Source organism: Neodiprion pinetum, chromosome 1 (assembly GCF_021155775.2).
Source record: "Neodiprion pinetum isolate iyNeoPine1 chromosome 1, iyNeoPine1.2, whole genome shotgun sequence".
NCBI classification, from domain to species: Eukaryota; Metazoa; Arthropoda; class Insecta; order Hymenoptera; family Diprionidae; genus Neodiprion; species Neodiprion pinetum.
The window spans coordinates 40,440,163-40,456,944 of NC_060232.1; the positions used below are offsets into that span (position 1 = coordinate 40,440,163).

The following is a 16,782-nucleotide window of genomic DNA, read 5'->3' on the forward strand; positions in this document are numbered from 1 at the left end:
TTGAAATTTGGAAACAAAGCATATAGTGATAAGGAATGGTACTTTATTTGTTATACCTAACTAAAAATATCCTAACAAAGCTATATATCTAAACGATATATTGCTCAGAAAGTATGCCTACGTACAAAAAAGAATGATTAAGATTTAACGGATTGAATTTAAAAAGATAGATTCATCTTGAAAACGGGCGAGCAAATTTTCCTCCAGAGAATTCGCAGAAGAACATATATGTGTATATATATATATATAATCATGTTTAGTCGAATTCCGGTCAATATTATAATTAATTTATTTGGTTAGGAAACCACATATTTTCGACGTTTCGGTCGGGCCCCGCCGACTATCTTCAGGAAAATTGACAACCAGTGCCTGATTAGGGGTTATCAGTGCGGCATTTTTCCGAGAAAAATCTACTTCGCTGGTCTCATCACATATATATATATATATATATATATATATATATATACATATATATATATATTGAATGTTCTACAATTGCATATTTTTTCATTATAAATAAGTAATATAATATTTACGTATACTTAGCGTAATCATATTTATATGGAACGTATACCAATAGAAATAAGGAACAATGAAATACTGCGCTAAATAATTTTTTCAAATAAAATTAAAAAAAAAAAACATAATAAATTAATTGCGAGCAAGCGATTATGTCAAAGTATTTCCGTGTAAGTATCTACACAGAACTGTATATATATATATATATATATTTAGCGCATGTATCGCAAATAGAAAAATCTCAAAATCGTAAAGCTGTGACAAACTATAGTTACACTCTCAGTAGTCGAGTTGGACAATTACCAGCTAGTTTATAGCCAGACGGTGTCCGTTTATAAGTCTGTGTATGTATCGTTTGATGAGGGTAGATCCACAGATATCTATACCTAACTAAAGTGCTGCGCATCCAACTTATTACACGAATTTGTATTCGTGTAATAACACTTTACGTAACACTATAATCTAGTATGTAGCAACCATTTCCGAAACTGGCATTTTTAACACAAACTCGTACTACTTAATATACACCACAAAATAAGTATACGGAACGACGTCCTTATAGGCTTAATTGGTGTCATCTTTGCATCGGACGTGGCACAAAGTTAAGGCCGTAAATTAAGCGTTGGCGATCTCTTAATTGCCGAGATTCCAACAGGCATAACACGAAGAGCAGAGTACATTATATGTATCACGTAACGCTACATGCGAATCCAAGAGAATTGAGCACTTAGGCGCACGTACGTTCAATAACATGCTTATAATGTATAATACTGAAAAAGTTGAGCTAATTATTTGTCGCGTCGAACGAATGATTCGTCGATCAAACCACAAGTTCGATAGACTTCGTCGCGGGTAATGCGAACTCCATCTTCGCTGCAGTCTGTGATATCGTCGCAGTCGCCATGGTCCCAACGGCCTTGGCCCTAACGTATACTCTGAGCCTTGCCAAGGAACAGAGAATACAGTGAACTATAACGAGGAAGGCGAAACCGCCCAAACAGACAAGGGTTGTCCGACCAGGCTGCTCCCAGTCAAGTATCTTGTAAATGTAATGGTAACCGTGCTTGTCGAGGCCACCTGCAAGGTAGTAGAATATTGTGAAGATAACGTAGAGGACGACGCAGGCCAGGGCCCACCAGACATGCTCGAACCTCAGCGGCACCCCGACGACCAAGAGGTCGACTAGCATCAGAATGGTGTTGAACAGGTGGAGCATGAAGTTGAGAGGATCCTTGGCGTGGATTCTTGGGTCGTATATTGCCCCCCAGTAGGTAATCGTCACGCAGATGGCAAGTGAGGATGTAACGGTGTAGAGGACCCAGTACATTCGCTCAATTTTTCCCAGCGTTAAGGCGTCCACGTCAAAGCTCGATCGGCGCTCCTGGTTCCGTCTTCTCGAGACTAGGATGGCGCCAAGGAATGCCTGACTTACGCCCAGCACCAGATCCCAGTGCGTCAGGTAAATTGGCCAGGTTTCCTTCCTGGCTTCGGGATGTCGGCTTCCTATGTCGAAGAGCGAGCAGACGATTATCGCAATCCAACAACCAAAGACGAACCAACGGTACAGGAAGTACCAGAGACTCACATGTCCCTGCCACTGTGGCTCCGAAAACACACGCGGTGCCGGCGGCTCCGCAGGACTCCACAATTTCCGTCTTATCTCCTGCCATCGGAACTTTTTCACCATCACGCGGCTCCCTGTTAAGAAAAACATCGTGTTTCAAGACTTGAGTATTTTACGCCCTGCGTATCAATTGCCGGAGAGAATTACCAAATAACTGATATTGAAATTTTATTTCGGTAAAATGTTTTGACAGTGAGATCAAATTGAATCAAGCTATTAGATTAACATTCATAACTAATGATTTGCTTTTCTCAAACTATTTTTCTACAGTTGATGAGTAATGCAAGAAATGTTGAAGTATTTGTAAATAAATACACTATTTCTTCAGTCAGGATAACATTTTTGTCAATCAGGAAAACTAGCACGCCGATAGCAACAGTAGAATTCAATCTCCCGCGTGATTGCGACTATACTTATACTCCTTACAAAAGATGCGCGGTGAAATGATCATCGCTAGTCGTTTCACGGGAAGCCGAAGCCCCCCGAACGTAGGAACCGTCATGCGTGCACCGCGTCCCTTTGATCCCCGCAAAAGACTTGACCGTCACCAAGGAGCTCAAGAGCTGGTATAGGGAAGTCGAAAGCAGTCCGAAATTACAGATCTGACCAATGCCGCAACGTAGTCACGCGGTAGAGACTAACGAGGAAAATATGGCGCTCAGGCGCTTTGATGTCTCCATGATACGACGCATGCGCAACGCCTCGACGTCCGCCACATGTTCGTTGTGAATTTAAAAGAAGCAGTCAGCGTGTACGTGCGGATTTCAATTTTTCCTCAACGGATATTCACAGCTACGCGCAGCCAAATGGCGATAACGTTGAATATACTTGAATACTACCAGAATTTTCGAGCTGCGCGACTTTTCCTTGCAGTTATATTATCGAAATTAGATCATGTTGAAGTTAGTAACGTTACCGTAACTATTCGTGCAGAGGAAGAACCGTTAGTCCGCGATTTTGGAACTGTTCGAAATTCAGTAAACCGTGATAAAACAAAACATACTCATATTTGCAATCTACGTTACTTCAAAATCATTGTAAAAAATGAGAAAATAATGATTTTCTTCCCAACGTTTCCCTACGATGATGTTACTAACTTCAATCTCGTGAAATTAGCAGATGATATTGTATTACGTCTGCGGTGGAATATCTCGCCAATTTTTGGTCAAGGTTGGCTGGGCGCATTTCAAATCCTTATATTTAGAGCGTTCCAATTAAAAGTGTAGTTCCGCGAAAGTAATGTAGAAATTACGATCGGCAGAGGATGAATCGTGCCGCGTTCGTTATATTAGTTATATACCAACGCGTGCTTGATCCCGAAGAAGCAACGCGCTTCTTGAAGTCTGAACTCATTAACCCGGGCCGGTCTTCCCTGGTTGAGTTCACACGACGTGTGGCACCGAAGGTCGTGACCGGTCGATTGCCTGATTAGTCAATACCGGTTCCACGTTAATTCATTGCGATCATTTGTTTCTATTATTCTCGGTGTGGCACTATTGCTATTGGGCTATTTCGACTCGAGCGGGTTGTTCGTTACGCGTATGGATACGTGATTCCAATGGATGGGTACTTGCAAGAATCAAGGGGAGGACGCAGAGATCGAAATTTGTGTCCCCCTCTGATCGTTCACGTTCCGCAATTGCTGCCGATGGCAGTTTCAGACTGTAATTGCAATTTGCGTTTGTTACATAACACGTATTCTCTTCTTTCAAATCTTTCCCAGAATTCGAAGTACTCGGTTTAAGCGTGTCTTATAACAAAAGGAAATCTTGCTCTCTAACGCTGAATTCTGCACTCACTTTTTACCTATGTAAAAGTATGGATAAAAGTAATACGCAAACTAATATATCAGGCACACGAACGTACAATACTACCATGCATATTGTAAGCGTAAGTTTATCAGATTGTTTTACAAGATTCTACGCGCTCTTTACCTACTGTTACGCGATATAAATTCGGGAACCTTGACTTTGAGTTTGAATAACCTTATGCAACGACGAGACAAAATTAGATCACAGTATAAATCGTCTCGCGAAGTCAAGCTTTTAGCATTCATGGAGAATATCTCGATTATCAAATTTACGGAATAATAGTTGAAGTTTTGCGCTTTTAGCTCATCCGCAGATTAAGAGGGTCTAAAGTTATTGGCTTTGTAATACAATTTCCCTTTATATGAGAATTTCCGTTTCAAATATGTCTCTGACTTGTCTGATTTTCAAACTATCGTTTATGACCTTTAATAATATCGGAGAAAAAAGACACACGTACGACACATGTCTACACGTTAATTTGTTACAATTGTTTTATTGAGCACACGTAAGAACCAACGACATGTACACGATTCTGAATCGACTCAACTTTCCGGTTTCTTCTCACACGGTATTACGTATGATGCAATTATGAAAATCACAGATCATGAATTACGCGCTTGTATAATTACACCGCACAATTAATACTATAAAAACACTGTATACTATGTTATAGTAACCGTTTCACTCTGCAGACCTGATCGAGACGAATGATAAGTGGCAGGTTTTTCTATTATTAGAGATAATCGTCAGTGACAAATATGTATGAAATCGTGATGGAAAAAATGTTTACGGATACGCCACACAGAGGACGATTCGGAATTGAGGTATAACGATGGAAAACAAATTTAATCCAATGCTCGCGGTGAAATGTACGAAAACCAAAATAAATCAGATTCGTATACGATACAGTCTGTATTCACTTTCTCGGTCAGTTTGAGGTGTCTACCAGAATTTTTTTCCAGTCGAAATCACTGTTTTCCGTGATTTTCCGTGCATGGTATAATTTTCCCCCACTTTTGTTAAACCAGGTCTCGAAAATACTGGCTTTAAAAACGCAGACACCTTTGCACGTGAACGGCTTTTCCAAACCCTGTTGTAATCTACCTTTCTCACTCTCCGGCTGATCTCTACGCGGTACCTGTTCCTCATTTTATTTATTTATTTATTTTTTCTTATTGTGGTTTGCGTAATCGCAATTGATACCGGGGGTAGAAGAACTGAAGAAGGACCACCACACCTGACAATGAGCGACGAGCACGTGAACCAATCAAGCCGTGGATCGGTGAGCCTGCAGATCCGCGAAGGTGAGACGAACCGGCGAACAAGACGGTCGACGTTGGACTAGCGAGTACAGCGTGAGTACTCAACTACTGATGCAACTTGTCCCTGGGGCTAGAAGCGGTCGTGTATATCAACGTCTCCTAAACTGCGCCCAGGGCGGGTGGCAATAACGCGCGCTAAAATCAATATCAATCAAAATTGCCCTCGGTCACGGCTAGTTGCCGGTATACTTGCACACCACGATCAACCCACTTGTCCGTTGTTATCTACATCCATCATAGTTTCGGCGAGCCAGTCACCGACGTATCGCTGTGATCACTGCCAATGACCGGCGCGTATTGCTTATACTTGATATCACATCATTGGGAAGCCTTTTAAACGATATAAACGAGACATTCTAGGTGCTTTCCGAGCCTCAACTAATTGCCTATTCATAATAAAATCACTCGTTTCTTCACTGAAGATTATAAAAATATTCTGGTATTATCAAGGATTCAATATTCGGTACAATAACCACGTAACTTGTATCTGAGTCAATTGTTGGTTTGTGGACATAGAAAAATGTGTACAGCTTACGCCTAATGGCAAATTCTTCGTGATAGAGGAGTATGAAACACACGGAGTTGGAAAAAAACCATTACGAAACAATAACCGGCAATAAAATTCGATTGAAAATAAATCGGCCTTGATTGGGTCAGTTGATCGAAATTTTTTCTCTTTTTCCGCGAAGAGAAGGACCGTGTATAACGCCTACCAAATGGGTTTCACTTCTATAGATTCGTAATAATTTGTTTACCCTTACGTAATTCGATAATGACTTATTGTTGAAAAGTTGGGAGACACCAGAGAGTATTATGCCTTGGGTAATCGACCCTGCAGGTCGTCTCAACGTAACGGATTGCTTCATTCGGTCGTTAGTTGATGGTTGGAAGTTCATATTAGAGAGCCCCCCTTTTATGCTTCGATCACGCATATAATAGTTGCCGAAGTAACAGCTGCAACTACAGCTGCACGCTTTTTGCACCGAGCTGTGTAAAACACACGGAAAGCGAAAAAGACATTCTCGTATTATGATAGTCGGAAAATGCGATCGTATATAAATCATCGTTTTTAACGCTCCATTTCAATGGGATTATCGTATACTGGGTTATAATAAATTCAAATTTCGAAGTGAGTTTATTTGTGAGATTAATAAAATTTTCATCGTCATGGCGATGACGAGATTACACGGTTAGATAAATTCCTTAAATATTCTTATCGACGCTCTGAGCGACCTGATACCAAATCATGCCGTCCCGTTGCCTCTAGTTTCCTGATCGCCGTGATAAAGAATGCTAACTCCCTTCCAGATTTCGTTATATCCTTGCGTCAAGGAATTCAGACGAGTTTATTAGTATTGTATAGTTTAAGAATTTTAAAAAATCGTGCAATGAAGTTCATCATTTCTTTAATTAAAAAATAGTTACTCAAAAATTGCCACTTGCACATTGTTTAAAAAATGAAGTTAACATGCTCAGATTGCAGATAGGGGATAAGGAAAATGGCATTCCATATGGTATATTAGCGAACTATGTACTAGACACGTTCGTAGCTATCGAAAGTAAATACATGACACATTACACAAATATAAATACGCAATTAAGATTACTTGAAACAGACTAATTCTTTCTTTGCTTCTTTCCCGTCTTACCTAAAATTTGTTTCAAATTTTGTCCAAGCAATCCAAATATAATATTGTCATCACATGTAGTACCTACGTGATAATTTTCTAGGCACGAAAACGAGAATAGACGGTCGAGTATGGAATAAATTAAACTTTGTTGACGCAATAGGGTTCAGATCGTAGAACATAAGCTGTGCAGTGTTAAAATAGCCGAGGACAATGTTCAAATTGCCGCATGCCTTACGCTCGATACTTGTGAGTCTGTATATCTATGGATACGCAAATTTAGCATTCCGTACTATTATACGCATGCATTACACAGCTGTATGCAGTGCATATGGGGCATTCCATGTTGACTCGACCAATGATTTTCCCTCGCTATTATTGATTTGTTGCAGAATTTTTTGAGATTGGAGAATCGTATAAAAAATCCTGCAGCAAATCAATAAAAAGCGAGGGAAAATCATTGGTCAAGTTGACATGGTATGCACCATATACTGTCGAAATACGATTTATGTTTTAACACTAAAAATATTATGCAGTCGAATATATTCATCGTAGTCCAAAAATTGGTAGGTAAAAATTGTGTTATCAGCGATCGCGTGCGCACCACATTCCTCTCGCGGTGTGAAGCAAACACCGACGATCGTTCAAACAGTACATTGCGAAACCCGTTAAGAAGGAGGATATAGCGACGAAAAGATTCGTGAGGAAATCCGTAAGGCTTCATAGAGAAAAATGGAAGAATATGATAGACGGACGTACACGAAAACCTAATGATACCCGAAATTTAAACCGTTTGTAAATGTTGGTGTAGGAAAAAAAAAGCCACTGTTATACCGTCGAGGAAAAAATCTCTCATTACTCGGCGTTGTATTTTCGGCTTGATTGTTTTTCTTTGCTGGATCGAGAGCTGAACAGCGTCGTGAATCGGGCATCGAGAAGGAAAAGCAACTGCCTGGTCAGCATAATTTTGCTACTGAGATAATGACTCTCCTCAATCTTCTTACGTTATACATTATATACATAAGTGTATATATATAAGATTATTAACTACCAGATCTATTGTAAACCCGTGCATCCTAATTCTCTTTATGTTTTATATATTTTTTCTTTCTTCTCTCTAGTTCCCTGATTGGCGAAGAAGACAGGAAGAATAGCTACCGGAGGCTACGAGGTACATAATGATGTTGAGAAGACCGGATTTGTTTGGATTTGTGTTAAAATTACGCGCGTATGAATCCAGTCGGCTTAAAGTCTGTGAGTATAAATATTAATTTCATATCTATTTACTTAGTGGATAGATAATCTGGGTGGTTTGTGAACTCTGTAACATTCTTCCGTTATTAAAATCATGCGACCATTCAATCCACGCGGTTACATTATAAAAATATTACCTACATACATGATTGGAAAATACCAGGATACTATGTTTTGCATTGTCATCGCAGATGTATTTTCTCGATGGTAATGGTGAAATAATAGCGCCTGACCTTTTCTATCAAGACTTGAGGATTTCTACGGACGTGAACTGAATTATCATTTAATGACAAGCCAACTGCTTCACGGCTTCGTCAATCGGTATCCGATCTCTAATTAGGACTTGCGAGGTTCTTTGCAGAACAAAAATTGGTACCACTTAATATGACGCCTGTACGATTAACGTTCTACTAAATCTTCATACGCTTCTTAATAAATACGCGATGTAAAATTCCGAACGCAATCACCGGTTCCAAATGCCACAGATCCTTGCAAAATCAATGTCTGTATGTAATTGAAAAAAAAACACCGTTTTCAAAAGGTATACGTTTAAGGATAAGTTATGATGGAGGCTGTCAAGTGATGACGCATATAAAGCGAAGCGAAAAACATGGATAATCATACTTTTGGAAAATATGATTGTGAAATAAAATACCGAAGGAGCTTTCGACGGCACATATGGATCGGTTGCGTGGACTACGGAAAATGTCAAGTTCGCTTTTTCAAACGTGACGTCGAGACCCCGAGAGGTAGTTAGTCCTCAAGTTGCGCGAAGAGTTACCGGCTCAGAGGTACGTGACGAGTTTGGTTTTATAAATATACGTGGTTCTACGTATTTCGGAGTGGCGAGCCGGCCGGCGCCCGTTCATAGCCAGCGCTCCGGTGTACCAAAAATAATCAGATCTCAAGTCTGGGTGAAACAGTTGAGCCAGCGTGTCGCGACGCCGTCTTTTCAGATAAGGGAAAATATGCCTGATCCGTAATCCGCGGCGGTTAAACGACGCTCCAAGTCCGGCTGAAGCTTTCAATCCGATTCGTAGGATAGAAAAGTTGATGCAGAACAGTCGTGAAAACTTTTAGTGCCCCAACCATGTCCCACAACGAGAACCTCGTCGTCAGGTTCTCCGTAATACTCATCGTTCTACTTGTACCCGGTGTCAGTGTCGCTCGAGATGCCAAAACGTGAGTGTTCCATGTGCATGGTTCGTTCATGCAGATAACGAAATTAAGTTATCTAACAATCCAACACAACTACGGTACCAGTTGAGATTTGAGGTACCATTGACGAGAAGTCAATGACATGACCAGCGACATGTTGTTCTTCTTATTCTCTTTTCCGTTATAGAGTTGAACAATGGGCGGAAAGAATCGGCTCGGAACTGTGGCAGCTTGCGAATGCTACGGCACGCTCGGATGATTTAAAGAATGTAATCCGCACGATTTTATTTGATAATAACTTATAGTTATAAAATTTCCGCACTAACCAAATTGGCTAATTGGGTCATGTTTAACTTGTTTATACTATAGGTACACAAAGATGCACTATGATCGATGATCGCATACAAACCAAAGTTTAATAATTTGAAAGCTTTAGCTTATTAGTCCAAGTTCTCGTGAGCGTAATGTAATCAAGTATAAATTCATGTAGAATCACAGTATAGAGTTTACACTTCTTCCGATGACGCTGTAGTTGTTCGTAACGATCTTGATCCTCGACTTACAGCAATACGTGAAGCAAAATGCCCGAATCGAGGAGAAATCGGGACAGGAGATGGTCAAGTCAATCTCAGACAGCGTTGGACGCATGTTAAGTCGAAAGATGGACGCGGTCCGCTGCATCTTGAAGAAGGCCGAAGAAGCGGCTGAGCTATACAACGCATCCGGACTTCCTGACAGGCTCCATCTAACCAACGAGACAATACCTAGTATGAACATGTCCTACTTCTCGGGCAAATACAGTTCTGTCAATAATGTGCCTGTCAAATTGCCGGAATCCCTCCTCAACACATCCGCCATGTACAGGTAACAGCAATACAATTCACAGAAGGACGCGAGAGAAGGGCGCAAAATTTATGCAAGTGCTGTTCCAATATCTTTCGCAGCCCGATGAACCTCACTGCAGATTCGCACTTTTACAACATCCCCGTGAACACGGACTTCTCCTCAGTCCACGTGCCAACGAATGTGTACGATCTGGATGTGAAGGTAAATGCTGCGATACAATGGTCGAAGGCCTTGGACCAAGTATTTCGACAAAACTACAGATCCGACCCAGCCCTTTCCTGGCAATATTTCGGATCGAGCACCGGCATCCTTCGGCTGTACCCGGCCATACAATGGCGCACGGAAGGTGATAAGCCTGACCTTTACGACTGCAGGATGCGCAGCTGGTTCATCGAGTCGGCAACATGCAGCAAAGACATGGTCATTCTCATCGACATTAGCGGTAGCATGCAGGGCATGGGCTACTCGATCGGTAGGAACGATTTTTACTTCCTTAAAATCAAACAAAACCATCGTCCGAGCAACTAATCGCCTGCCTTCCTTGATTGGAATTATTGTAATGAATGCAGGTCCACAAATGGAGGAATGTTTGAAGCGGAGTAAATAAGGTCCTCGCGTTTACCGCCATTTCGGATCTTTGAGATGTGATATGTGTCACGTATGCGAGCGTGAGGATCTTACTTAACCCGCGACTTCCATTGTCCCACCATTTACGGACCTTGGTTCTGTGTAGCAAAGACAACCGCAGTGGAAATTTTGGGGACGCTGTCGAACAACGACTTCGTGACGATAATCGCCTACACGAACGAAACAACCGAGGTGGTGCCCTGCTTCAATGGTACCTTGGTACAAGCAACCCCTGAGAATATAGCGGTGTTCAAAGATGGATTGGAGAAATTAAACACCACGAATCCAACGATTCTCAGCAAAGCCTTCAACAAGGCTTTTGACCTCTTGGAAACGTTCCGAACGTCCAAGCAGTGTAACGCATCAAATCCATGCACCCAGGCCATCATGCTTCTTACCGATGGTGTGCCCGGAGACGTTGCGGAGGTAAGCCGAAACAGTCATCAGTCAAACGTAACAACGAACGCAGTATTTAGTTAGACTTCTATCTACCGATGTCCTTTTCGTGTTGCCGAAGGTATTTGCCGAGCGAAACAGGCTGGAAAACGGAACATACATGCCCGTCCGTGTTTTTACGTATCTACTTGGCCGTGACGTTACGAAGACACCAGAAATTCAGTCGATGGCTTGCTCGAACAGAGGCTACTACTCTCACGTCCACACCCTGTCAGAGGTCCGTGAACAAGTCCTCAAATACATCAATGTCATAGCGAGACCGCTCGTACTCCAGAAGGATATCCATCCGCTCAGTTGGACTCATGCCTACGCGGACATCTCGGTAAGTTTGCCACCCCTTTCATACTCGATTTTACTCTCTCTTTTGTTCTTCTCGTCATCCCGATGTCCGCGGCAGACGGAGTTGGATATTAAGATTATTAAGTAATTAGTTAAGATCCTGACCCGGACTTTCGATAACGTGTTCTCTCTTCCTCTGATATTCATCTTGACCCTTCTCTAAAGTGCAACTCGTACGATTCTTCGAAAGTTTGTTGTGCCGGATACTTAGACTGATTATTGAATACAGAGATATTCGATATTCCTTGTTTTGTGTACATGTGCAGATTTATTGTATATATGTATTGTGTATAAACTGTACGAACGTGTAGAATCCGGCACTAGCTACGTGGCTGGGGCTGGTAATGGAGCACCCTGAGCAAAAGTCGAGGCTCATCACGCATCTGAAAGGAAAGGAACAAGGCGTGCAAATAAACGAGGATGCCATCTACATTCAGAAGGTTTTCAGCATAAAAAATCCCTCAACACGGCTCGTTATAATTTTCTCCACGTTTTAATTATTGTCCGCTGGCTCTTCTTTATTTTATTTATTACTTTCTCATGGTCAATTTTTTATTTTTTTTCTACTTTCACTCCCTCCTTCTTGGGTTTCATACCATTGCCTGGCAGTCGCGATATCCTTACCCCCCTAAACCGCTCTACATTGTGCGTATAGACTCTAGAGTGCGGTAGCTGTGCAGTTGAATTAGAAAATTCAGTGAGTCTGTGGCATAAGTAATAATGCCTATATAATATTTATACCTGTAGTTTGCAACCAGAATCGTCCCCGCACGCAAGCACGACGAGTTCTAGTCTTATACCATTTTTATACGATTTTCGTTGAACCTTTGTGACTTCTCCAACTGATACCTGAATTACACACCTGCAATAAGACGCAGGTCCAGGACTGGAACGCGATGAATTTACACACATGCACGTACGCACGTTCAACCCCTTTAATACACACGCACACACACACACACACACACATACGTACGCAAGTTGGTTACCCACGGAAACTCAAAATTCTTCGACCCCATGCAATGTATGGATCCCACAATAAGTATCTCTGTCGTGATCGATTAAACCTTATAAATGTTGTCGTAAGTGGTTGAATCAGTGATCATTACCCTTCATGTGTAACGAAGGGATTCCTTGCACTGATCTCTGATGTGTTAACCACCCTATCTTACTATTCTGTGAATTTTATTTTTTCAACGGTCTACGGAGATCACTGCAACCTCCGTTCATTGTCACGTGTTTATACCTACTATATATTCTCATACTTCAGTCCCGTTTACATATATATATCGTGTCGTTTTCGTTGTTGTTGACTGTTGTTGGATGTTATTTTTCGTTGTAAACTATCGAATGTAAGAATGTACACCATCCTGCCTGCCATCAGAAGTTTGAGCACACCCTTATGCGTACACCTACGTTCTTGTACTTAATCAACGTCAATAATTCAGCCTCCGTCATGTGACTGATTGTGAAATTTCATTAGAACTTTGACACTTTGACTGATTGTATCAAGACCATTAACACTTTAGCCCCCTCATTGACGATATCCTTTTATTGTAAAATTCTAGAAGGTAACTTCACCACTATCGGTACAGCTATAACGGTTCTTTGAGCGAGGCAATCTATAACCCTATTTCATTGCGCTGTTGCATTACTTTCGGGTATACACGTGCTCAGTTTTCTGACGAGCAGTGTTACTATACTTATCACCTCTTCTTGCATACCTGCAATCAGAGTACGCATTACGTATAATATAGATGTTGCTGCATTTATGTGCGATATTACTTTTCCGCCGATGAGCATATTCTAAAATTCAAAAACGGGGTTGTAGCCTAATGCGGAGGACTCTAACTCGTCCACCGCACTGAAGACGGCTTATCAGGAGTACCGGCTGTTAACATCCGTCAGTGTCCCAGCGTTCGACCGGAAGGGTAACCGGAACAACGAAACGAAACTTGCCAACCTCTTGGGGGTCGCCGGGACCGATGTTCCCCTGGACGAGATAAACAGGTTGACGCTTCCTTACAAACTCGGCGTCAACGGGTACGCTTTCATAGTTTCCAACAACGGGTACGCTATTCTTCATCCTGATCTTAGGCCTGCCTACAAGGGAACTCTAAAATTAAACTACAACAGTATCGACCTCACAGAGGTCGAAGTGATCGGTGAAGATCTGGGACCCAGGTAAATTAGTCCGATTGTTTATCTAAGGGGGATAAAAAATCACAAATAATCAGTTTTCTTTTCTAAAATATAATAGTAATCGATTGATTCAGAATCCCCGGAGAGGAGGTGCTGACGCTGAGAGCAGCTCTAGTCAACCATAGAAATGGTACTTTGTCAAATGTCACGATAAAGTTCCATTACGACGACTACAGGAGGGTCACCTTCGAGAAACGAAACTACTTTTACGAAGCCCTACCAGGAACACCCTTCGGCCTAGCCATAGCACTTCCGGAATATGGTACCAAATGGATCAATGTAAGCCGTTTATCACTCATGCAAATGTCACCCACAAAAGTTTTTTAAGCTTTATGTCAGCCCTTGAAAACCAGGTTGGCGAAGAGATAAAGAAGAACTGGAATATGGGTAGAAAAATCATGGACTATTTCCGCGGTGACCGTTGGCGAATTCATCCCGGCTGGGTCTACTGCCGTTTTCACTATCTTGAAGGACATGAGTTCGATCGACCTGAAGATGAGGTGAAATTCTTTCTTGAATCTCTTGATAATCCCGATACCTGGGAATGGCACGAACAATACGAAACCAAGTCAGACTCCAATAATACGAACGAGAAGGTAGAGAATAATGAGGAGAGCAGGATGAAGCAGGATGAACTTGAACCTTCGGCCGATGAGGACGATGAGTCGACTGTCGAGACTGAATACGCGACTGATGATGGCGACTATATGTACCCATACGACGAAAAGATGTCAGAAAATGAAAATGATACACAACCTTGCAACCGGAAGACGCTTGACGACAACGCTTATTACTGCAACAAGGAATTAATGGAACTTCTTGTTTTCGATGCGAAAGCGACAAACGTCAGTTTCACAGGAAGATTTATCTTCTCAAATGAAACAGAACGGCAATTGGCCGCCATGTACGGAGTCTTTCTGCGATTTGTCGCAACCCAGAGTGGACTCACGCGATGGCAAGACGTTGGAGACTCTCCCGATGTAGAAAATGATTCATGGTTTTGGAACCAGGGAGAAGAAAACATTAAACTCGAGTTTGGCGACCTCCATCGACGAGCGGTAAATGAACCATGGTATAAGGGAGCCATTTTTCAGCACACCGTTGATCCCGAAAGTATCTCGGTGACAGGTAATTTATAGAAATGTACTTCTACGTTTTCAGTTATATGAAGATCCATTCTGCAACTTTTTGTTGTGTGATATGAATTACACATATTTTGCGACCGGATGTGAACACTTTGATCGATTTTTTTCCCAGTTCCAACTATCCGAGGGGCAGACGCCGTCGTGACTGTGGCACAAGCGATATTCCCCAAAGATGGAGCCCAAAAAGCTCCCGCGGCCGTTATCGGATTCCAAATGCCGATGGAGTCTTTATACGCAAGGTTTCAGGACCTGACTCAAGACCACACTGAATCAAACTTTTCCTGTGCTAGTGCAGTGATCGATTGCTACCTGATAGACCAAAACGGCTACGTTGTAGTTTCTGACTTGAACGAAACTGGGATATTCTTTGGCACCGTTCAGGGTGGTGTTATGAAGTCCATGATTTACCAAGGCGCGTACAAGCCCGTGGTGTTCTACGATTATCAAGCGCTTTGTTCCTATCCTGTGAGCTCATTACCGCACGAGATCAAACAATACCGTTGTCGGTTTCCAATATACTGACTGCCTTTTCGACCTTCCAGACGTTCAAGGGTGCCGCTAATTTCCTCAAGACTCCATTTCACCACTTGGCGCAACTCTCGACCTGGCTCATTACTCGCCTGATGTGGCTAACTTTGCAGATCGTCGAGTTTCCGGTGGCTTGGAGTAAGAAAGATATGAACGAAGACGCTCCAGCACCGCCTCCTCCACCCAAAAGGGTTATCGAACATTACGCTTGTGACGAAAAAAGGACCCTCTACATTTTGCAGCCGAAGCTCGCAGAACATTTGACCAACGTCTCCGATTATCCGTCGCGACCATTTTATGCTGAAAAGGTCTGCACAATCTCTGTTCTCACGCTGTTCGTGGCCCCGTTCGGATTTCATTGCCTGCTACTGATTTCAGGTCCCTTTTACCAACCTCGTGCTTGTCGTCGTCAATGTCTCGTACCCGTCATCTTACGAACGCATTGAACTACACCCCACGGAGATACGTCCGGAGTTTTACTCGAATGGAGGCCAAGAATTCCCCTGCCACAAATTGAATCTCACTCACCTGGAGAGACGTGGACTTGAAGGATGTTACGCGGAAGATCCTGGAGAGGATGAAATTAAAGACTGTGGCGCTTGATTCTGATCACCAATTTCCGTGTACCACGGTCAACAATTTTACTGATGGGTTTCATGGTATTTTTTTACCCTCTTACTAAGTATCGATACTCAGTATTTGTATAAAAATCAATAAATTTTCCAATTATTAATTTGTGCACCTTGTACACATTGTTTCACTCCTTTCTTACCACCCCCGGTTCGTTGAGATTCCAAATTTTTGAGCAGTATGTTTTATGGAGACAAAAAGAATAGTGCTACCCTGAAATATTAAAACAAATCAGTTTCATTTGCTTTCCAGTCTACACTTGACTTTTAAGGTATATGTTTACCACATAATCATTCTGACAAATTTTCCAAAGTTTAGTATCGATCAAGGGTTTACATATTTACGGAAAACGTTGCTATCAAAAAATGCATCCAAAGTTTTTATATACTAAACCCCAAATTCAAATCCCTTCACCATAACACATGACAACCGAAAATTCAAACGTGAGTTGGTATATTGGAAACAAAGAAAGACTGTCTTGCTTCCCTGCGAAGTAAACTTTATCCAGCCACCTGCGTTACGAGCTTCACTAACAAGAAAATTATCCCTGGTCGATATCTCCGATTTGATTTCTTTTGTAGTTATAGTAGACTAAAAACTAAGCGACACTTATTTTTTCTACCCGTCATTAAACACTTTAAGGGGGTGAAACCATCCTCCGAAACACGGCATATTACGGGGCGATTTGGCAGT

General features: G+C 41.9%; 2 protein-coding genes across 4 annotated transcripts; one reads left to right on the forward strand and one right to left on the reverse strand.

Moving 5' to 3' along the window:
* Window positions 1–23: 23 nt before the first annotated feature.
* On the reverse strand, window positions 24–5,308 carry LOC124211537 (protein rolling stone). The gene is made up of 2 exons (XM_046610698.2): window positions 5,192–5,308; window positions 24–2,217 (listed from the first exon to the last, which is right to left on the reverse strand). Exon 2 carries the CDS (start codon window positions 2,204–2,206, stop codon window positions 1,340–1,342), a length of 867 nt encoding a protein of 288 aa, XP_046466654.1. The 5' UTR covers window positions 2,207–2,217; window positions 5,192–5,308; the 3' UTR covers window positions 24–1,339.
* Window positions 5,309–9,031: 3,723 nt separating this feature from the next.
* On the forward strand, window positions 9,032–16,192 carry Ca-Ma2d (Ca[2+] channel Muscle-specific alpha2/delta subunit). 3 transcript variants are annotated; one of them, XM_046610655.2, is made up of 13 exons: window positions 9,032–9,340; window positions 9,504–9,585; window positions 9,882–10,180; window positions 10,261–10,634; window positions 10,896–11,215; window positions 11,307–11,567; window positions 11,896–12,024; window positions 13,416–13,768; window positions 13,861–14,065; window positions 14,140–14,914; window positions 15,044–15,396; window positions 15,474–15,767; window positions 15,838–16,192. In XM_046610655.2, exons 1-13 carry the CDS (start codon window positions 9,249–9,251, stop codon window positions 16,060–16,062), a joined length of 3,762 nt encoding a protein of 1,253 aa, XP_046466611.1. In that variant the 5' UTR covers window positions 9,032–9,248; the 3' UTR covers window positions 16,063–16,192. The 3 variants fall into 3 exon arrangements, with proteins under 3 accessions (XP_046466611.1, XP_046466625.1, XP_046466617.1); XM_046610669.2 differs by lacking the exon at window positions 9,504–9,585; XM_046610661.2 differs by lacking the exon at window positions 11,896–12,024 and having other exon boundaries at window positions 9,034–9,340.
* Window positions 16,193–16,782: the final 590 nt, after the last annotated feature.